The sequence below is a fragment of the Grus americana genome, chromosome 4 (assembly GCF_028858705.1).
Source record: "Grus americana isolate bGruAme1 chromosome 4, bGruAme1.mat, whole genome shotgun sequence".
NCBI classification, from domain to species: domain Eukaryota; kingdom Metazoa; phylum Chordata; class Aves; order Gruiformes; family Gruidae; genus Grus; species Grus americana.
Window position 1 is genome coordinate 20,742,526 of NC_072855.1, and position 23,699 is coordinate 20,766,224.

The window sequence follows — 23,699 nt, forward strand, 5'->3', positions numbered from 1 at the left end:
CAGGAGGTGCTTGTGAAGGTGCTGAGGAAGCTGCCTAATGTCATTGTGCTGATTCCTATCACCTTTGAAAGGCTGTGGCAATCGGGTGGGATTTCCAGTTACTGGAAAAAAGTAAATGTAACATCCACCATCAAAGCAAGGCGCAGGAAACTACAGGACAGTCATCCTTACCCAGCCTCTCTCTCAGAGAAGATCATGAAACCAATCTTTCTGTAAAGCCATTTCTGGGGTGATGAAGGACAAGAAGTTAATTTGGAAAAACCAGCACAGTTCTAGCAATGTGATTGCCTTCCATGATGAGATGACTGGCTCTACGGATGAGGTGATAAGAGCAGCACACACTGATTTTTAGCAAGGTTTTTGCCACAGTATCCATAGCATCTTTGTAGTCCAGTAGGGGGGGTGTGCACTGGATAGGTGGGTGGAAAAGGGTCTGAATCACTCTATGCAAAATAGTGGTCAACAGTCCAAAATGAAACTGGCATGTGGTTATGAGTAGTGTTCCTCAGGGCTGAGTAGGGGGGTTACACTAGGTGACCTCTAGAGGTCATAAATTACTCTGTGATCAAGCCTTGCAGGGCACTCAGCTGTATTTGGGTCCTCACATTGAAACCACAGTCGTTTAGGTGTCTGTGGATTAGCAGGTTAAGCTGCAGCCCAGGGTCGGTGCCTTCCTTGATTCTGAGCTTATACAGCTGAGTCTGCGTGACGTGAAGTGGCAGTGCATCAGGAGGTGTTGCCATTTGATACACTTCTCACCGTGAGATCTTCTGCTAAGGTGCCCTGACCAGCAGTGACCTGCCCCCACCTCCACAACACAAGCATTGCTTGGAAACAGTCCATTCCACGCTTCCTGACTTGGGGACTTGTGGTTGAAAGCAAGAGGTGAAAACGAACCGACTTTGCAGGAGGATTTTTAACAAGGATCCTTTTCCACTTCAGCATTTTCACTAAAGTGCTCTCTGTTACTGTCCCCATCTCACAGCTATTCTGACGTATGGCATTTCTCTATAGGACTCATGCAGTCTGTATCCTTTGACTCCAGTGGTTCTCAGTCAAAACAGTTCACACTCATCCAAGAAACTTGCCTCCTTCATGAATACCCCTCTCGTTCTACTTTAACTAATTAATTAAACAGCTAGGTTTTTTTGTTTCCATCTGGGGAATTTACTCTGCTCCAGCTCCCCTCCCTAAAGTTAAACAGCACTTAAGCTTTCGTAAGACGCAGGCATTTCATTGTTCTCTTTGCATAAGATCTGGTCAGATACTGTTGGTCTCTAAAAGCTGTTGTATTCAGCCAACAGAAATGATAAGGCTATGCACAGACTTCACAATTCAAACAGAATTTATTAGGTTTGGACACATTTTCCAAATCTTTGTATGCTATGGGACTAAAGTTTTGTGGGGGTTTTTTTCCCCTAAAATGTTTCAGCAGGGATGGAGTAGGGACACTGTGTTGCTAAAAAAATTAATTCCTGCTGCATTTAATAGTGCTATAATAATTTCACTGTTAGCTTTCTGGATTCTGCAGAGCTGTGAAAGCAGCTTGTACCACTCCATTTTATGCTATCTCCTGCAGGTTTTACAAAGCAAAGACCCTTTCAAGACACTTCTGTTATTTCTTAGGTGATTTCAACAGTTAATAGTGAATGCAATGTTTATATAGCTTTTACCATCTACACTGCATTGTTTTCTCTTGTGTTGTGTATCTGAGATACTAAATTGCATTTGGTCTTTAAAGTTGTGTTATTCTTGGTTAAATGACTCAAAACAGAGTGGTTGAAAATCCCACAGACTTGGACAGGACAAAGCATGATACAGATTTTATTCCCATTCAGTGGCTTGATGGAAACATCTTAAGCACATGGAGGTTTTTTTTTTGTTTTTTTTGGATTGTTTTGCCAAGGTCCTAAACACAATTAAATCAGGGTTTAATCTTTGTGAGGGCATAGTTTTCCCGATTTCAGTTGTACGGGATCAGATTTAAAGCACCATTTTTTTTTATTATTTTGAAAAGGCCATGCATGCCGAACTGAAACGTCTTTCATACATGCTTTCCCTTTGGAAAGCTCTCCTCAGGTGACTGCATTTTTTGCAGCGTTGGTGCGATAAGGACAAATTTAACAAACTCCGAGGTCTTTATTTTTTTTTCCCTGTCATGTTTTAAGACGGTTTGCCTTTCCTGAACCCGGCTAAGTAACCGGCCTAGACGCGGGGGCCAGCGACACGAGTCGGGGCCCCGTCGCCCGGCCGGGGCTGCCACGGGGGAACTAAACCGCCGCACGATTTCTGGGCAGGGCTGCCAGGGGGCTGGCAGGGAGCCGGCCGAGCCCTGCCCGGCACACCGAGAAGGAGGTACCGCCGCGGGAGCGCTTCGCCACCCCGAGCGGTCTTGAAGTTCTCCGCCATCCGACGGCGAAGACGTGACACCCCCTTTCTTTCTTTCCGCGCTCCTCCCGCGGCTTGGCGCGAGGCACCGCACCCTGCCGCTACCGCCGGGCCGCCCCGGAGGGCGCCCCCCCCTCGCGCACCGCTCGCCGGCCCGCCTCCCGCCCCCTCCCCGGTGACGTCACCGCGCGGTGACGTGTCGCTGGGGCGTCTCGGCAGCGGTGGTTGCCGCCGGAAGCGGCGGGAGGCAGCGTGGGACCGGCGCTGAGGCGGGTTCGGGCTGCCGGAGTGGGCAGCATCGCAGCAGCGGAGCTCCGGCCTCTTCCTTCCTTCCTTCTTTCCCTCCCTTCGCTTCGCTGCAGCGGCGGTACCGATGAGCGGGCTTCGAGCGCCGGGCGGGCGGGCGGCGGCGACGGCGACCCCGGTGCCGACCTGCCTGCTTCTGCTGGGGCTGCTCCTGCCCGCTGCCGCCGCCGGCGGGGGATGCGAGCTGGAGGCTGCGGACGTTGGCGGTGGCCGGCGGGGAGGACGGGGAGGCGCCGCCGCCTCTGCGGCGGAGACGGCGGCGGTTGTGACAGGTAACGGCTCCCGCGCGTGCCGCCGGCGGGGCGGGGGGAGCGTCCCGCCTGTGTGTGTGCGGTATGGGGTTGCGGGGGGGGAGCGGGCGCCTTTCTGCCGGGGCCCTGCCCTGCCCCGCCCGGCGGGGTCCGCGGTGCTCCGGGGCGTCTCTGAGCCGCCTCCCTCCGCCGTGGGGCCAGCTACGATGCGGCTCTCCAGAGGGCGCCGGGCCGGTCTGCAGGGGGTCCGGCTGCGGCGGCGGCACTGCGGTACTGCCCCGACGGGGGCTGGCCGGCCGTCGGCCCCGCTGCCCCTCCCCGGGAAGGAGCCCGCCGCAGGATATTTGCAGGATCCTGTTGAATAGCGATATTGTTGAGATCCGGAGCCGCCGCTTCCGCGTCGGCTCCCGCGGTGCCGCCCGTGCGGGTGGGTGTCTCGGGCGCCGCCAGCCGCCTGCCGCGGCGCGGCCCCGGCCGTGAGCCGCCCTGCGCGCCCGCCTCGGCTCCCGCACCCGCAGGGCGGCTTCCAGGAGAGATGCTGGACGTCCTCGTGGCGGGGACGGGGGGCTGCAGCGGCCCCGGGGGAGGAGGCGAGGTAACCCGCCCCAGCGAACTTCTTGCGGCTCCTGCTGTATCGCAGCGCAGCTGGCTGCAGCGCTGCCCAGGAGCCTGATGCTGTACAGACAAAGGTGTCCATCCTGTGCCCTTAGAAGGGTTTTAGTTCTCCAGAACAGTGTGGAAAACCTTTCTGCCTTCATTTAATTCTTTTTTTAAAAAAGTGAGTATATTCATGCTGCTATACTTATGGCAAATAGTAATGCCTGCAGTTAAAAACAGCGGTTGCACTGAAGCATTTAAAATAATTTCCTTTCAGCAGGCTTTGATGGCTCTGAATTGCTTATACACATCCTGAGTCTATCTTGTCATCAGCAGTAAGAAACTTTACGGTCTTTAGACTGTTCACTTAGGAAAATGGGATTTGAATGTTAAGAAATACTCAAAAACATTTAGAAGTGTGTCATGTCTCATAATGCGCTTTTCAAAAAGCTCTAATTGGAGGGAGGGTGTGGAAGAAAGAAGACAAAAACATACCTCTTCTGAATTAAAGTAGCATGCAGTTCTTATCAGAGAAAAACTTCTGATTTTGTTTAGAAAAGTGTTGACGTCCTGAGCTAAAATTATTCAACTTCAGTGGATGAAACACACGAGTTTCTTCTCAGTGTAACACTTTAAAAACATGAATTTTAATTACAATTGATTAAACTAAAATGGTATCCCTGGAATAGTTCTGGGATGGAGATGCAAGGCTACGTGATTTAGTGATCTTGTTTGAGGACACGGCATTTCTGAAATCTGAATTGTCCAATCTGTTGGTTTGCTGTATAAACTAAGGAAGTTAGAACATCCGCAGTCTGTGAAGCAGCAGTCATACTTCCCAAGGGTGTTATGAAAATGCTGTATTGGAACAGGTTTTTTTTTTCCTGTTTTTTTTTTTTTTCAGACTAATTAATCTAGTTGTAGGTGGTATTAAATGGTTCTTGCTATGTATAGTGCTGATGCTGTCTACATTTCATGTTTAATCAATTTTGATGTGTCAGTCTATGGGAAAAAAAGTAATTTTTTTAATATTTTATTGACTGTAAAAGTACTGAGTTGCTTGTCAGCTGTTGTGGTGGTGTCACCGCGGCGTGCCCCCCCCCCCCCCCAGCAGTGAATCTGGTTAAGAAATATTTGAGAAATCTAACACGTTATAAGTTGATTTAGTGTGTTACATCACAGTTGACTGGAAAATATGGATGGTTAAGATCTGTCTTTGAATCAGTTTTAATCTTTAGGAGGTTTTTAATGTAGTTCTGTGTTCATCCACTTAATAAATACAGTGTTTTAGTTGATCACCAAAGTTGTTTGCCTGTCTGATAACTAACTCCCAAATAGTTTTAAGTTACTCTTTGCAAAGCTGGAAGATCTCTTGAAGGTTGGGAGAAAACCACATGACATGTTCAGGAGGGGGGTGATTTTGGTTATATTATCCATCACTGTTTCCTTAAAAGACAAAACTTACAGATGTGCCATTGAGTTAGGAGGGATTGCTAACACTCATCTGGAGAAGCATAGAATAAACTTTGAATTCAGTCATTTTGATAGATTTGAGAAGTACAATCCAGAAGATGAAAAGCTGCTGAATATAAAATGCTGCGCTAGGAAGAGGCTCTCAGATGCTCAAATAGAGGTGTATGGGCAGCACAGCCATAGAAAATAATCCAGGAGTTCTTGTCACAAATTGATCTGAATAAGCACCATTATGCAGCTGGCAAAAGTGGGTGCTATCCTGGGATATGTTGATCCAGTTTAAATTACAGAAGGCTTTTATTTTTTTCTTTTTGATTGCACTTTTGTGTCTAGTATTGGGTATTAAACAATCCAAAAAGTACAGAGGGAAGTAGCAATGTGGATTGAGAGGGTCAGAACCTATGACTGATGCAAAAAGAATTTAAAATATTTCTTTATTTTGGGGGTGGAAAAGGCTGTGGGAGGGGTGTGTATGTAAGAAATAGTACACAGAAGCATATTGGTTTTTTTTAACTTTTTCCATTTTCTCTGTGGTTAAGGTGTAGGTTAAGAGGAAGTAAATTGTAGTGGGCGTGATTTAGGTTAAACATAGACTAGAAAGTTTTTACCTATAACAGTCAAATTATGTGGATTGTTCAGTAAAACCCATTATTGGAGGTTTTTATTGGGTTAGAGAAGAAGCTGGCAAACATAATCTAGACGCTTGACATAAAAAGGATGTCCAAGGAATTTTAAGACTAGGAGAGAGCCGAAGATTCTACTTCTGCCACGTTTCATCAGTTATTCAGGGATTTACTTAATTGTTTACATAGATTACATTACTGTTGTCTTCCTGTGTATCTGTGCCTTTTTAATGGTAATTTATAAATAACAGCTGTATATGTAGCACCTGACACTGAGCTGAAGGTATTTAGTCACAGTTATGAAAATAAAATCAACAAAACTGTGCTTCACTGGATGGAACACCATGAGGCTATTTTCTATTCATTCTGTCTCTGCTCGTTCACTGCTTAATTTGGTAGAAAGTTGTAAGGAACCTTCTGTTCTGAGCCTAAAGATAACACTGGGTTTTCACATTGTTTGTTCATTGACTTTTCATTAAGTTGCTTTGTAATTTTGGATAATTGTGGATTCTTGTTTAAAAGTCTAAATTTAATCCACGATCATGGATTAATTTGTCTGCCTTTCACATGAGACTGAGAACCTGGACCTGTATTTGGCTAATAAATTTCTCTCAAATAATGGTTTATAATATTGAGCTGGACCATATTTAACTACAGCACTATGTTATGTTTACTGAAGAAACAATGGACAAGTTAATGTAACCTTTTCCTGAATGTTATTAAAAAAATTTTTTTTTCCTCTTAATTGAGTTTCCATTCTGGAACTTATCTATCATCTCAGTCTGAGCTCTTCAAATTAATTTGACTTTGGCATTTGAGAAGCAAGGGTTTCTAGAAAACATGTATTTTTAGCTGCAACATCACAGTTGGTTTAAGCCATTCTACTGTGGGTGGCTGTTGAAGGGTGGCTTTCTTCTTTGGAGTTGGCCCTAGCTGGCCATGCAAGCAATATTGTTAGCAAAGAGAGCTGGTAGGAGTAGGCGTGCTCATCCCAGTACTTGCAGCCCACAAGGAGGGAGGGAATTCCTGCTCCCTTTCTACTTTGTGTACCCTCTTTGCCCCCAGTGTTGTGATGAGCGCTGTCTGTTGCTTTAGCTTGCATGAGTGTGAAAAGAAATGCAGGCAACAGAAAAGCTGAGAGATTTCTTATCAGGCTCTTTTCTGATGTGCTTTAAGCACAAGCACCAGTGCAGAGGAGAGAGGATGGGACTGTGCAGGTGGGGTCAGCAGTACAGAAGAAGGGTGGCCTGCCTCCTGTGATGGCATTGGCCTAGCTGTCCACGGAATTGCATCACTAAGGTGACTGTGAAACTACAGTAGCAACCTTTTTGGGCTGGAATAATCAATTTGGAAGTTACTGGGTTTGTGTTAGACTTCATGTGTGATGGAGTAATACAAAGAGTGCAGTGATTTTGGTCACATAGCAAAATGATCATTGCGTGATTATTTTGACGTGCGCTGGTCTTAAAAGGTTGTGAGCTATGAGACTTCTGTCGCTTTCCTAGCAAACTGCTTTTTAAGGCTAGTAGATTTCTCAAGTGATGAAAACTGAGTATTTCAGGCTTTTTTAATTCCATTACTCCTATTTGTCTCTAAGCTCTTCATGATCAGGTCCTACTATTTCTGTTGGGAGGACAGAAATTTTGTGTTCTTTCTTCACTAAAGGATGTCAACTTTGAGCTGTCATTTACTTTGTCAGCATCTCAATGCAGTCATCTGTCTCTGAAACAGAATTAGTTTCTGCTCTGTTCTCAGTTTCATTAGGTTTTTAATTTCTTAGCGTATTTCTTATTTTTGGGGATAATGAATAGGAGAAACCCAGCAGTAGGAGAAATCCAGCAAAGAAACCTTGTGCAATGAGGTTTCCAGGTTTTAATAGCTCAATCAGCAGTTAGTGAATTGTCATAACTACAACATATAGCTAAAACAGCTGTAGTTGACTGGATTTGTAGAGGTTTCTGAAGCAAAGATTAAAAACCAGTCAGCCAGAAAAAATCTTGGCCTTTATGCAGCTGAGCAGCATTGGAATCCCACTTGGAGATAAGATCTCAAGCACTTGTAACTTCCTTTGCCCATAGCTGAGTATTTTTGCCTTCCAGCCTTCCAGTGTCTTCGTTGTAACTCTTGAGCACTTCTGCTAGTGCGTTCTGCACCTTCTTGTATCCTCTGAGGTTTTTTTCCCTTGACCATCAGCATCACCTTTTCTGAAGATTTCCTTGGTCTTACTATTGGGAATTAGCCAGGTTACTTAGTTGTTTTCTTTTTCTTGTCTTACAGTAGTCTGTAGTAAACCCTTTCTTAAAACCCTTCAATGTCCCTCCCTGAAATTCTTTGACCAGTATCATCCCTCCGTCAGCAGGTTTTTGTGTTGCCCTTTCAGCTATAAACTTTCTGAAGACAGCTCTGCTTTTCTGGGGACCTCCTACCAGATTCTGGCTAGCTGCTCCTACGCAACTTGGGTATGACTCATTTTCTTCTAACTAACCTCAGTGATAATGATCTATCATAACTAGGTTGAGCCGCCATTTGTATTTGTCGGAGCACTGGACCCAGTGATAGAGCAGTTGATCTTGATAAGTTTTCCCATGATGATACTATCACTATAAAAAACACCTGAAAATAGCTTCCTTTTATAAAAGTTTGTATGAAGTAAGCGATTTGATATCCTTTTAATTGAGAATAGATATTAAATACAAAATGGCATACAAGTTACAGCATGCAAGCTAAAAAAAAATCAGTCAGCATCAGGAGAGAGTACTGCAAAGAGTTGTGATATTGCAGGAAAGCTAGGAAAATTACTACAGTTTTCTCTTGTAATTTTAAAGTCAAAAGTATATTATTTTATGTAAGAGTTGACTCTAATGTACTGCAGCAATCCTGAGGTATGAGAAGACTTCATTGGGATTAGGCTGTTACATCCTATCTGTGAAACAGGCTTTAAAATACAGGAACCTGAGATGTTTATCTTGACCACATACGGTATGTGTTAAGAGTAAATAACCACTATGTGTCTTCTCCTAAAATAAGCACATATATGTTTTACGTGCGAAGGTGAGTTTGAAGTTATTACATAAGTTACTGTTATTCTGCCTTTGGATACTACTCTTTCCTGTTACCATGGAAACTATCTTTGCATATCTGAAAGGGGGAGGGGGTGAACAAAATGATACTGCATTGTTAAAATTTGGAATTGGCATAAACAGAATGTAATGATTGCCTGGGTACGATATAATTTGCATTTGTTTGCTTGGTTTCTGTGAGCACTTCAAACTTAACTGAAGATAGCTTATTATTGTATCTTTCATGGTGTTTTTTCTTCTTTTTTTTTTTTTTCTTCTTCTGGACCTTGCTCCTTTTCCTTCCAATCCCAAAAGCACATGCAATTTTTCAGTGACCTGTATAATGAAAAGTACTCCAGAGTTTAACTAAAATCTGTCTTGGAAATTGAAGATAATGTGCTTGTCAGAACAGTTAAGAATTTGAGTTAACAGCACTCATCTTAACAGAACTGTTGATTCATTTGAGTCAACAGAATTTGAATTAACAGGTAAGAACCACTGACTCTTTAAATCTCATTTCTGAGGTCTCTAGCAAAGATTTTTAAGTATATCAGGAGAAAATTTCCTCTCTATGCAGATAGTGTTATACTGCTGCAGGTGAATCTTGCTTCTCCAGTGATTCCTGGATGCAGAGGTGGGAGGGAGCCATTCCATCACTGACTATTGCAGCTTGTATCGCAAACCACAAGCAGCACCACGGAAACTTGTGTGAATTGGAATGGTTATTGAGGCTACTTGGATTGTGTGAAGCTTTAACTTTTGCAGTAGCTCAGAATTTATAGGAATGCAAGGATAGCTTTGATCTTTTTCCTCTAGGCAATGCTTTCTGTTTCCTACCTTTTCTTCTGCATCATGAGGCATTTAAAAACTGTCAGCAGCCCAGCCCTCTGGTACTGTCTCCAGTTAAATTTTAAGACCTGATTTTTTTTTTGTGTGTGTGTGTACTTTGTTTCTGTGGTTATTGTTGCTTTGTAAGAAATTGTCATGTGCTCATCTTCTAAAACTGAAGTGAACAATAACCAGTAATTTATCTGAACCTATTTAAAGCTCTGTTTAAAAGCAAACAAGCCTTGTAGTAGAGTATTAATTTAAACAAGTTTTTGTTGAATAAAAATTTGGTGAAGACATTTTTGATTTCTAAGCTCTGTGTAGTTTCCCCTTAAAATGGGAAGCTTTCTATACATGAAGGTGCGGTATGAATGCTCTTTCTCAATTTGTGGTTTTGAATAAAGGAGGGGGTTAGTTGTATGCCACTGTGTAATTCAGAGTTCTCTGCAAGTTAAATATGTTATTTAGAAAGGAATTTTTCACACAAATGTTATTAGTAATAGTAAATGACTCCTCTAGGCTCCCATTGAGATTGGTCATCAATAAGTCCTGAATGTATTTTGGTTTTGTTTGGTGTCGTGTTGTCCCCGTTCCCCCGCCCCATATGTGTAGCATTTGATGAATGAGGGAATGGCTCAATAAGTTCTTTTCTTTTTGGTTTTTTTTTTTTTTTTGAGATTTACACTACAGTCTCTGTTTAAATGTAGAAATATGTTCAGTGAGCTTTGCTAGGAAATTATCAACATAACTTTTGCCAATCTGCTGATTTTTTTTTTTCAACCACACAATTTTACTTAAAATACATTCTTCCCTCCTACCCTCAATAGATGCACTAAGGTGAATTTTCTGTTTGTATGCCTAGATCTAAAGCAAATAAAGTCTTTTGTTGTTTATCTCTAGTTAAAATCTGAAAATGATAAGGTTGATTAATTTTTCCTCAATTTAAAATGCTACCCAGTATTTTTATTTCAAGAACAACAAGCAAGAAGTATTATAGTCTTAACAAATAAACAGAGCCACTCAAACCATGTGGTCTGTGATGATTTTGAAACAAATATGAAAGTTGTTTATTCTGAGTAGGAGACTTCCTTCTACTGTAGTTTTAATTGAAGATTGCTATGTATAGAAGGTTGCAAGATAAGTTCTTGCTGTAATGTTGTATGCCTACATGAAAAATACTGTTGGCTTAAGTTATTTTCATTGTCTAAAGACTTAAAAATTATTTTGAAATGAAAATGAAATTACTTTTTTACTGCTAAGTATTGTTTGCTAAATATGAAAATTAGACTACATAATACCATGTAGCTCCAATACTTATATAATGATGTGGCAGGAGGCAGAAATGTATTTATACGCTTTCCAACTTGGAAATTCTAGTTGCAAATGAAATGCATCAAGACAGCTCTATCTTCCCCAGTGTATATTTTAATTTTTCCTTGAAGGACTTAACTTTGCCTGTAATTTTCATGGAACGTGGCTGCCTCAATGTCTTCTCTCCTACCTGAATCATGTTCCCTGAACATATCTACTGAAACACTGCTGTTGGAGCCGTAGAGGTTATTGTAGTTACTTTGGAAACAGTGCAGCAATATGTCAGTCTAAAGTACAGATAAGAGACAATGAAATTGATTCTGTTGGCTTCGATGTATGAACCTGTATTACATATTCTCTGGGATTTCTTTCTAAGACTGTGTTTTAAGTAAATTAATGTTTTGGTTTTGTTCTTATGAAACTGCACTCCTGATAATTGGTCTTATTGTGGTTGTGTTGCAGGCAGTGATATGAGACTGTAGCTCTGCCGTCTTTGAAGGATGTTGCTTTGTTATTGATTTCAACTGACCTTGGCGGAGGCTGTTGCTGCAGAAAGGGGCACTCCTCCTTCCTGCTTGTTGCTTTTTCTCCCTCCCTGCCTATTCCTTGTGTTCCAGTGGCTCTCTTAACATTAGCATGGCTGGAGGTGAGCTAGTTTTGGGGGAACTGATTGAGCTGGAAGTTGGTATTAATTTTTTTTTCCAGCAGGATAAGGTCTTTGCTTCAGTTCAGTGCACAACTGCACAAAGGGCATCTGTGAGAAAATAAGTGTTGGAGGAAGGTACTATTAACCATTTGAGTAGAAGCCCATGCATTCAAGTAAATAGTGATTGAGAAAGGTGGGTAAGGGAGATTTAGCTACTCATAAAAAGCAACGTTTTTCCCAGATGTTACCAACTGTTAAGTTGAAAAATGACATTCAAAATTCGTAAGGAAATACTTAAGCAATCCATAAAATTTGTAGAGGGAGACCTTTAGTTTAGCAGTAGAGCCAAGATTTTAGTAGGGCTTTTTAAAGAGATTAGTTATCGTAGATGATGGTAACATATAGAAAAATCCATGTTTTGGAATGAAACCTTTGTTTTGGGAGTTAAATCAACTGGCAAACCTAAAATTATTGTAAGAGAGTTGGTATCTCAAAACTGAAATCACTTGCCTGGCATAACTATTTACATCTATAAATCAGAACTAATGAAATGTGATTTTATTAATACAGGGTAATGAAGACGCATCCCATTCTGATTCAACTGTAGATGTTTGAAAGAAGAAACCCCACCTGTCTGAACTCTAAATGCATCCAGTTGACTACTTTTAAACTTTGTTACAAAGGAATCCAAGTAAAACTGGTTTGTCTCCTTTATTCACTAAACATCCTTCCCAACAAACTATGCATCTGTGATGTTTCTTTTTGTCACAAAAGCACTCAGACACTTGTTTTACGCTGCCTCATGTCTGTTTATAGTATCCTATGAACAGCAGTCAAGGGTCTAATTTCTCTTGATGTTGTCGAGTGGTAAGACTTCCTTATTTCAACAAAATGGAAGCTCTGTACACAACCTTGGCTGCGATCAGGTCCACAGAAATTGCTATTTCCTTACCGAAGAGTGATAAGCAATCACAGGTGAAATGTGGGGGGGGAAAAAAAGGATGCATCTTCATGGAACTAGATGGTTACAAATGGAGCATTACACTGTTTAGCTTAGAAGTGAGTTTGATGTGTAGCAGGATGATGAAGGGGGACTCAAAGTAAACTTCTTGTCTGCAGAGATCTCTGATGGTATTTCATGACACTGTCAGGGTATCACAGGGTGATGAGATGGTAGCGTTGATGTGCAAAAAAAGTGGGTCAGGGAGAGAAAAGAGGAAGGAGCTTATTTTATTCAGTACTTTTATACTGTTAAATGTATACTTGCATTGGATTTAACTGAAAAATTGGAGCCCTGATTAGTTGTTATACTTGAGGTTTTGGGGAGTAATAATGGATTGTTCTTTGGAAAAAAGCTGGTTGTTGGTCAAGAATAAATACTACAAATTATGAAGAAAGGGAAATAGTATACTGATCATTATCACTTGAAAGGATGTGTAAAACTGGAAGAGGTTTGACTAAAGCTTGTCCATGCTTTTGTATATACATTTTTGTGTATGAAAAGAAGCTAGGACTTCTTGGGTTTAAAAGACCTGGCATTATTCTTTGTAAGGTAAAGCCAATATATGTTGTCAGCTGTGGTTTAGGCCTTCAGCCTGCCCTCTTCCTCAGGCTATTTCAGTTTAGTTGTTGGTTTCATTTTCTACTGGAATAATTGCTGAAATTGGCTAAGTGGAGGTTGAACGAACTCTGGGCTAGAAGCAAGGAAGGCCAAGGAGAGGGAGGGAGGGATGGACAGAAGAGCACTGTGGCAACTAGATGGGTTTCAGGTCTTAGAAGGTGATAGTGAAGATGTGGTAGACCTCTTTGAAATCATAAGTATTATAAAGGAGGCAGCTGTAGGAAGACTGGTAGTTATCTTCATGCTATGAAGCCTGGGGGCATTCACTGAAAGTCAGAACAAGGTTTAGAAATAGGTATATCCCCCTGCTTCCCATTTTCCTGGGGGAAGGGGTAGAGCACACCTGCATGAACAGGTGGAATTAAACTAGGAAACTCATTGCAGTGGACTGTTTTGCAAACCAAAAATGCGGTGTTTTAGGGAAAAAATGTTCTTGCCATCACCCTTTCATCTGCTGCTAACTGGGACTGCACCAGGTTGAACTAGATTAACACACTTGAATAAGTGTGGCCAGTTCATATGTTTTTGCTAGTCTTCTGTGAAACTATGAGGTACAGTTGTGTTGTTCAAGACAAAATGGTTTGATGCTTTCCATTAGCATTTCATTTTTGGTTTTGTGCAGATGTTTAAAGTGACTGCTAACATAGAAAGTGTAAGGGTAAAATACTTAGAGGAGAGTGTCATAATGTTATAGTAAGTTGCATTATAATTTATATAATAGATTTTTGGGAGGTGTTACTAAGTGGGGGTTTTCAACTTGAGGACTGGCAAAATTTTTGCTTGCACTGACTCACTTTCTAAAATGATTTTACTGAACTGTGTGTGTTCTGTTGATTTGTATTGGTTTGCAGTCTCCTAAAGGGTATCCTAAGGATTAAATTTCTTTCCTGCCAGAAGTTAGTAAAATTACAGTGACTTTTTTGTTTTTGATTTTTTTACCACTTTCAGTTTTCTGTGCCTGAAATGCTGTCAGCAGCAGATTAACATTCTTACAGAAGTCAAAGAACAAGACAGCCATTGTCTTGTTACCCAAATTATTGCTTTTATTCTTTAAATATGAAAGTAGTAGTTGATTATTCATTTGAATAGAATTTTTTTAAGTTTTAGCAGAAATGTTTTAATAAGTACTTCTTTAATTGTGGTCATTCATTGTTCTGTTACTGTAATTTTTGAGGTCTGTGAAGTGTTAGAGAAGACTGTAGGCAGAGGACTAAGCATACCAACTGAAGATACTGAGTTTTCAGAATACTATAATATTATAAACCTGCTTAAAGTCAAGATGTAGTGCCTTACTATCTGTAACGAAGGAATCGGTCTCTAGTCTTTTACCTTCAGATCTGATTGTGATTGAAGTGGAGACTTTGGGCAGCTGTAGTGTTTTAGATAGTAGTGTGACAATTTTGAAGATCAATCAATCTGTCGCTGAAGATCAGTGAACCCAATTTGCTTTGGAAAATGGGCTTTCACTCTGTGGCTCCTACTAGGCTGCTATTCTTTACAGGATGTTGAGGGAAAGTAACTTTAACTTCTCAGACTTTGTGGCCTCTTGTCTCTCTTTTTTTTTTTTTTTTTCCAAAAGATTTCTGAGGCTTATTGGAATAAAAATTATTGTTTCACTGCTTCTTGTATGATTGTGAATACTTTAAGTGAGACTATCTGGTCTTGCCATGGGTTCTGCTCTGAAAACTGACTGCAGAAATGTTTCGTGACTGTGTCTAGTTCAGTTTGCTTTTGGTGTACACAATAAAAATTAAAGTGGAAGTGAAACACTTTACTAGTAACAAGGATGTTTTGCACATGAAAATTAAGAGAAGTATGGTGTTTGAAGGAGTTGAAAATTCAGCTTGCTTTTCCAGGTCTGTGCTGTATTTTCAGTGATCATAAAGTACAAGCTTAATTCTGGTCTGTTTTTTGAGAGTGTAGTAAGAAACTTGTTAGGAGAAGGAAGTGGCATGTATTTCATTATCAAGACAGAGCTGTAATTGTTTTCCTTGGCAAGTTTTGCATTCAGAATTTTGGAAAAGGTAGACTTAAATATGAAGTTCTCTATCACTTTCAGCACACAGATGAGAATTGGAAACATCAACTGTAAACTGCTGTGGAAAACAATGGCATGTGTCCTGGGATCACCACAGAGGCTGCTATTTGTACAATGGCTTGGATATTTCAAAAAGTTCCTCTTTGTTTGGCTAGGTAGTGAAATTAAGATCAGAACTTGAATATAGAGCATTCTGTATTGTGTGGAACTAAAGCATATAAGACATTTCTCTTAAATATTTTACTTAATCCCAGGGTTGTTGGATACCTAGTGGAGAGCGTACTTCCTGGATGTTTTCTGAATGTTAGTGTGGCAGAGGGTGAATTATGACGTTCATACTGGTGGCAAGTACAGGAGCAAACACTAATAATGAAGTTCTCAAAGTATCGCAGATATAAGTGCTAGAGTGAGGTAAATACTGTACTTTTCCTGAGCATATTGTCCAAAAGTTGTAAGTAGCCTGTTTTAATTGCATGAATAATGAGCATTTGGCTCTGACGCGTTCACTTGTTTATGAAATAGCCTTACCTGATAGTCTTGGATTTGTCACTTAGAAATATTTTGAAAATTGCTTCCTCTTTGGCCTACCTCAAGCTTCTGTTAAACACAGATTAGTTCAAAGTGCAAGTTCTAGTTAGTTGGTTTGTTAAACAGGCAAATTCCCTTGATTTTACTGATTGCATGTTAGTCATGTTATGTTTACTAATTGAAATGGATATGAAGTTTAGTTTAATGAAAGCAACCTCAATTATTTCTTTCCTAACCTAAAAGATTTTAAATTGGGTATACATAGATATCTAAATATGGGTTAAATGCTTCTGCTATCAGAATTCATATTTTATTTTTGTTAAGGTGTCATCATCCAAAGGATGACTTTCAGGCATCTTCTAGCTCTTGTCCGGTTGGCATTCCTTTCAGAGGAAATAGGGAAATAATGATTTGCATTTGGCAGGGCAGGCAGAAAGCTTTGCTGTTGGCCTCAATACTGCTTCCAGAAAGGTTTGAGATATGTGGGATAGTTACTGGTGGGATACAGGGCCCAGAGCGGAGGCGAGCAGCCAGTCAGCCCCAGCAATGGCTGTTGGTGCCCACATTGGATATTTCCAGCAGTGAGCCTGCTTCCTTCTCCTTGGCCTTTCTGCCTGATTGTTGTTCATGCCAAAGGTCTTGTTGTTATACTGGACTTTGAGAATGCGACATCATTTGGGAGCTGGTGTTTTAGACCATGCAGACTTCAGAATGTGGTGGGAAAAGCATACTTGGGTAGCAATTGCTATGCAGTTCCCTGCTTCACCTATTCATTATTTTCATTTGTTGTTTAACACTGTTGAGTTCGTAGGGCCCAGAGGTGTTAAAGTGCTTACCCATGGTGTTACTTGATCAGAAGCTTTAAGGATGGGATTCATTTCACATCTCTTGAGGTGTCGGCATCTGAGCGAGGAATCTGGGCTCCTTCCATAATAGAGTAAACTTGTTTTGCCTTGAGGTAGAAAGCCCAGTTCAGGCACATGATCACACCACTAACTCTACTCGCTGTGTCAGTTAGATTTCTCTTGAGTGTGAAGAGGGCACTTACTTAAGATACAGAGAAAAAATATTGCTCTCCTGGCTTTATGAGAACTGTTCTAGGAGCAGTGCCTCATCCTGTTTAAAGAGCCTCTAACCTATTTATGTTTATATTTAAACTTAAAAACAATTAGAGTCAGGTATTTTTGTCATGTTTCTTTAATGTGTTTAAGTTTTTTGAATGCTACAGAATGAATAATTGCAGCTCAAGTTGGATATTAATTTGGTATTTATGTTCACAGTGCTTCTTAAGTGCACTTAAGTTTTGTTTTCAATGTCATTTAGCTTTAAAATGTTGCAGGATTAGGTTTCAGCCAATCAGTAACACTACCTAGGAAGCTATAATTAATATGTTACTCAGGGAAAGGGAGGTGGTGTTAACTCCTTCTCCCCATCTTTCATAGCCTTGTTAGCCATAATTTATTACTTTCAGAAGGTTTGAGACTTCTTCATAGATGACTTATTTACTAGAAAAGATGATCTATACTTGAAATTACTTCAGCTTTTGAACCATTTTACAGACTTCATATGAATGGTTGGGTTGCAGTGTAAGGAAAATTTTTATTTTAGGATGTAGTGTTAAGATTCTTTTAGATGTCTTATCTGTTGAGTCATGCTGTTGCATTTGTCTTGCCTTGCCTCCTTCACCCCAATGAATCTTGTGCACGTTTGGTATGTTCTGATTGTGTACCCCAATCTCCTTAACAGGCCTTCTCACCTCATTTGATTCACCACCTATTTTTTGCTCCAGTTTAAGAATGGGAAAGGAATACTGAAAAAGCTAAATACTTCTATTCCCTATGCTAAACTTTTGATGCAGGAATTGTGTGGGTCTTGTAAAATGCTGGGTACAACAGCACATAACTGAAAATGCCGTGTAGGTTCCAGAAGGCATTTCCATGCTTTGCTAGATTTTTTTTTTGTGTGTGTGGATATAAGGTGCTTAGCTAGTTTTAGATCTATCTGCCTATGTTCATAAAGAGTACCAGAAGAGTAGACTGCCATCAATTAATGTGGTTCTGAAACTCTTAACAGAAATATTTTAGGTCTGTAGATAAGACTGAAGCACAGCTATGGAAAAAAGAAAGAATAATTCCACCTCTGCATTAATTGCATCTGGGAACTTCAAGTAACACTTTGTACTTCATAGCAGAATGTTGTGCTAAATTAGAAATTGTGATATTCTCGCCCACAATTGTTCAGTATCATGCAACTGTGATTGGTTTAGTCACAAGCAGAATACTGGTCTGCCTACACTGTCTTTGCAAGCTACCATAGCATTGGAGTTGCTCTTAGTGGTTCATTACTATTCATACATGTTTTGCAGTAGGAAGGATGAGAGTTGTGGGCAGTGTCTCTTTTTCTGATGGCATAGACTTGTCTTTGAAAGATACCAGAGACAGAGAAAACCCAAAACCTTCAAGAATGTTTGGTGATACATAATCTGCAGCTTGTTAGAAGGCTACAGTTGTTCTGTGTTTGAGGATCTCTCAGTAGTTGTTCAGAATATCTGACAGGATTCTACTGAATTTCTGCTGTCTTTTTGGGTTAAGATTGGAATCTGCAGAGAACTCTTACCTGTTACACCTGACTAATGCAAGTTGCAATAAATCAGCATTTATGCTTAAGTTCTGTACTGTATTTCTAAGCACAGCTGAATGTGTTTCATGTAATTAAGGCTTCTAGAAATCTGTAGGGTTTATGCAAATGCAAATCTTTTCATAACTAAATATATTTAGAAGCAGTGATTTGTCTAGTGTAGAATGACTTATTCTGTCATGTAATTTGCTTGGGCAAAACTCTGGCTTTGGATGCCTGTCTGACATTACCTTTGCTTTTGGTCACACCTGTTATTTACCTCCTCAGTTGAATGTCTGATGGAACTTGTTAAGCAATGTGTTCAAAAGAAAAAAAATAGGTCCAGAAGTAGTTTTCTGTGACTTTTTTGCTGTTATGCTGTTTATAAGGTGGTTCAGTTCAGATAGGGGGTGAATGATACGAGAGTGAGTACTTGAGAAATTTGGACTTTGTTCTTGATTAATAAATATGATGCAAAGCCATTTAGATTAGTTAAGGACTTATTAGTGTCTGAATTTATTTCGACTTTTTGTGTTTACTGCCAAATTAATGAATGTCTGTATCATTGCATTCAGAGTTGATGATTGACTCAACGCTGAAAAAAGACTTTATATGTGGTATTATAGCATTAGTATCTCCTCTGAACTAGGACTTGTGTATATTGTGTATAGTGATGCTAGCAAATAACTGCATGTTCCATGAATATGAAATATTCCATAATTAAAAGTAGTGTGGTCATCTTTCAGCAAGAGGTGTGGCAAAATTAACTTCCCCATTTTGTCCAAGCACCTGCTTGGCATAATGTTTAATGTGCCAACCAGCAGTCACTGTTGCCCAACCAGATTGTAGAAAGAAGAGAAGAAATAGGAAAATCAGAGTCAAATTAGAGTAACTAATAAGAGGTTGCCAGTATGGCCTCATGAATGTTCAACAGAAGATGGATGCTGGCTGAACATGGGTGGAGAAACTAAATAAAAGTTTCTAGAGAAATGAGGGATGGGCCAGGGGAAAGTTCTGTCAAGGGAGGGTAGCAAAGATTGTGTGTGCTGCACAATGCATTGTAAAAATACTGCATCTGTCTGGAAAAAAATACCTTGGCATTAATGGCATTTAGACACACAAGTCATTAGGATAGCAGTGGTGACAGGTTTGTTTTGTGTAGTGTTTAAAGGCTTGCATACAACAGTTCCCAGCAGTAAACAAGTTGGGGAAACTGGGAAATGTTGCTTCGGATTATTCCTTGTGTCTCATTCTTTTGGTGTGTTTGTTCATGTAAGCAAATAATATTTTGTCATAGCTATTTAAGAAACAAGTATAAAGCAAAACAGAAATGCTAAATTAAGGCACATCTTTAATTATGTTGTTGATTTTTATGTGAAAAATGTGGTGATTCTGAAATTTTCCACTCTGAGGGTGCCTGGCAGGTTACAGTTTGTATTCTTTATTCCACTCGTGGCATACTCTCTTGCATACTTTTGTTATGTCACTGGAAGTTCTTAGCTAATTCACTGATAAAGCACCTTTTGTTTTTTAGCGTGGAGTTTAGTAATTGGTTTACTGCTTTGAAAAAGCTTGGTTTAGCAGAATTTGTGTTAGTGTATGCATGAGAACTGATTGTCCAAAAATTAGTACTACTGAAATGATGCTTCAAGAAACCCTAAAGGCTTTTTTTACTTTTCTGTAAGGTAATTTAGCCTTACTTATGAGTACTTGGTTACTTCCAAAGACTTTAATAACAGACAGGGAAGATTGCATGCATGTATCGTATTCTTCTGTTAGCTAATTTTTTAAAAAGAATGAATGGAATCAAATTTTGGACATGTCTGTAAGATCATTACAGACCACTGAAATGTTGTATTCGGAACAAGGTCATCCTGGGCAATATTTTTGCTGCTTTTATAAAAGAGCAGACTTCTATTTCTACAGAGCACCTATCACTCTTGTCTGTTATTCAGAACCATTTTGCTAAAATTTCACTTACTATCAGGGAGAGGATTCAATTCCTGTGGCATCAGCTTTTACTAAAACACTGGTGCCTGTTTCTTTAAGAGAAAAGCCATCTGTATTATCCATGGTGGTGTAATGTGGAAATCCATGGAGGCTTTTTAGGAATATTGGAATTGTAGTTTTTTTCCAGAGACTGCTCTTCCAGACAATAATTGATGCTATTATTCACAAATATGATTTTAGGCATATTTTTGTATGCTTCTCCTCCCTTGTTGGTCCAGAAGTGACTGGTTAAAACTTTATTTAAGAACATAATTGTTTTACAAAATTAGCTTATCTAATATCTTGAAATAACCGTCTACCTGGGACTTGAGAAAAGGCTATCACAAGAAGTGTAGCACATAGTTGCACAGCGACTCAGTATAACTTTTCCTAACAAAAAACATTTACTAGTTGCCTTATGTCCTGAAGTGTGAGGACTTGTTCCAGACAGCTTGATTTTTATCTTACCCAATATAAACATGGTTTTATGTTCCATCATGTAGATCTTGCTTTGACACCATGGTTTGGTGCCTTGGACATGATGATCAGCAGAACTCATTGTCATAACTGTATTATACCATGTAAATGCAGCTGTGGTTTTGTTTTTTTAGCTATTAGTTTTTCAAAATACTATAAATTGGAGAAAGAAATCATTATTTGGGTTATTTTTGTCTACTTCATTTTCTATTCTATATCTTTTGCATATGAAGATCTCCCCTTTCTTCCATTGGAATTATGCTCATTCTGTTTGGAGATGAGCAGAACGGCACACAGTACTTAAGCAAGGAAGATGTAATTACCTCTGCGTTTCTCTGTTTAGTAACTTTTAATAGCTGCTTATTAAGTAAATAACTTAATGGAATGGAGTTAACACCAATTAGCAATCTTTCTCGTAAGAAATACTGTGCTAAAACATTCCAATGTGTATAATTACCTCAGGTGACTTACTGCGCAGATCAGCAATGGTCGGTTTTTCTGTGCCTTCCCCTCCACAGCTCAGGCTTGAATTTCTCTTCAAACTGTCATAGATGACATTTGCTGTTAACACACTTTACTTTGTCAACAGCAAAATTCGGTAGGAAGGAAGAAGATTGTTATGCTCAGTATCACTTCTGCAATTGAACTTGTAGCTGTTCAGCGTTGACCAGGAAACTGAGGTCTCTGTTTTGGGTATGAACTGAGAAAGCCTCTGAGTATAAAAGATTTGCTCCATACTTTGTGTTCAGTGTTTCTCTGCTGCATTTGTATCCTGTCTCTGAGAAGTTGTCTTTTGTTTGCTTTGACTTCAGGTAAAATACTAGATAACCTTCAAGAAACAAAGTCACCATTTTCCAGACAGAACTGAATGTGGCTGGTTTTCTCCTGGAACATATTTATGCAATATTTATTGTATTGATAAGGGAAGAGAAAACTCAAGGCACTGGCAGGCTGAGAAGAGGAAGGCATTAAGGGGAAGTGTAGCTTTTCCTTATTTGGTGAACATTTTCTGTTAAACAGCAAACAAATGGAGAGCACATGCTGTCAGGAACCTATAGGCTCTGTGTGACCAAGCATTCCTGTGGATCCAAGCTGAAATAAGCAAGGCAAAATTTTCTTCATTTCTGCTAATAAAATGTTTCACTTGCCAAATGATGAATACTACCACCTTTTTTGGAGTAACTCCTATTAAGAAGCAACATTTTTATTTACAGATTCTGTAAATTTACATATTGTGCATGTTTATGCACAAATCTTTTGATAATGTTGCTTAGCTTCTAGTGAGTTACAGTATCTCCAATTCAATATGTAATTATGGGAATATTATTTCATTTAATTTGATCGCATGTCTTGTCTCTCTTTTGTTCCTGAACAGAAGGGAAAATATCTTAAACCTCCACATATAAACACGTTTTCGTCATGCAAAATTGAAATTCTGTTGTTGCTTTTTGGGAAAACAAGAACAAATAGTGAAAGTGAAATGCTTACAGGTGGTTTTTTTTGTGGGTTTTTTGTTGGTTTGTTTTTTGTGGGTTTTTTTTTTGTGTGTGTGGGTTTATACTGTGATCTGGTTTAATGGAGGAAGGTTCTAGGTAGGATAAAGAAGTGGTGAGATTTTGATGTGTTTGTCTTTTTAACAAGAATGCCCCTAGCATCCTTCACCAGAAATATTAATTTGGAATGAAAGAACACAAGCACCATTTTGGGGTGAAAAATAAGTGTGTGACAGACCACGTTTTGTGGTTTGAGGGAACGTTTTGCTGAGATCTCTGAGCTAGTGTTAACTTTATCTGGGAATCTGCACAGCACCAGGCAGTCCTAACTGCCCACACTCAGAGGAGCTTGAAAGGCAGGGCTTTTTAGTTCATGTGCAACATTTACACAGATGAACTACCACAGCAGGACTGCTTTAAGTATCACTCTGGCTTTTCTGCTGTTGTGTTCATCAGTGTCTCTGATGGCATAAGGATGTTCCTGTATAAACAGTGTTGGCATGATTATACTGATTTAGGATGATCTTCCTTTACAAGGAGTGGCAATCATCTTTGTATATCCAGAAACTTGTCTTTCTCCCTGTGATGATATTTCCTTTGTTCTCCTCTCTGCAATGTCCTATTTGAAGAAATAGTATTCAGAAATTAAAATAAAACAAAAAAAATTGGTTCTTAACGTTACTTGGAGGAGTGAGTTTGTGTGCAAAAATTACTTTGGCTAGTTCAGTGGAAAAAGCCCTAACTGATCAACAATGTCTAGTTATGCATATCTGCCATTCTGTTGCTGATAAAATGAGAAACTAACCACAGTGAACCACTGTAACATTGCTGGGGCTGGGAAGGATAAAGAGAAATAAATTGTTGACTTTGTTTTTACAAAAAAAAAAAAAAAGCAGTTTTAGAAAGTGAAAAACTAAATTTTGAGAGGGAAGAGGGAAGTAGCAGTCTTTAATCAAATAAGAGACCTGATAAGTTGTTATATATGACAAATTATATTTGTGCTTTAAAAAGAGATTAGGAAGATGCAGTAAGAAGATGGATTTGATGTCAGAATGTCAAAACTGTGATAACAGTCCGATAACAGTCCTTTTACAGATAAGGAGACTGAGAAACTGGAATGAAAACCTTGTGACTCAAAATCATAGAATCATTTAGGTTGGGAAAGGCCTTTAAGATCATCAAATCCAACTGTTAACGTAGCACTGCCAAGTCCACCACTAAACCACGTCCCTAAGTGCCACATCTGCACAGCTTTTAAATACCTCCAGGGATGGTGACTCAACCACTTCCCTGGGCAGCCTGTTCCAATGCTTGACAACTCTTTTGGTGAAGAAATTTTTCCTAATATCCAACCTAATCCTACCCTGGCACAACCTGAGGCCATTTTCTCTCATCCTGTCACTTCTTACTTGGGAGAAGAGACCAACCAAAATAAAGCATGGAAGACATTGAGAG

At 39.8% G+C, this 23,699-nt stretch overlaps 1 protein-coding gene across 2 annotated transcripts in view; it reads left to right on the top strand.

Moving 5' to 3' along the window:
• The first annotated feature begins 2,600 nt into the window (after positions 1-2,600).
• The window catches only part of STIM2 (stromal interaction molecule 2), a 70,634-nt gene continuing 49,535 nt past the window's right edge, over positions 2,601-23,699 (top strand). The window contains exon 1 of one of the 2 annotated variants that reach the window (XM_054823698.1): positions 2,601-2,966. In XM_054823698.1, the coding sequence (XP_054679673.1) occupies positions 2,762-2,966 (205 nt within the window). In that variant the 5' untranslated portion in view covers positions 2,601-2,761. The remainder of the gene's footprint in view (positions 2,967-23,699) is intronic. The other variant, XM_054823699.1, reaches the window with a different exon arrangement.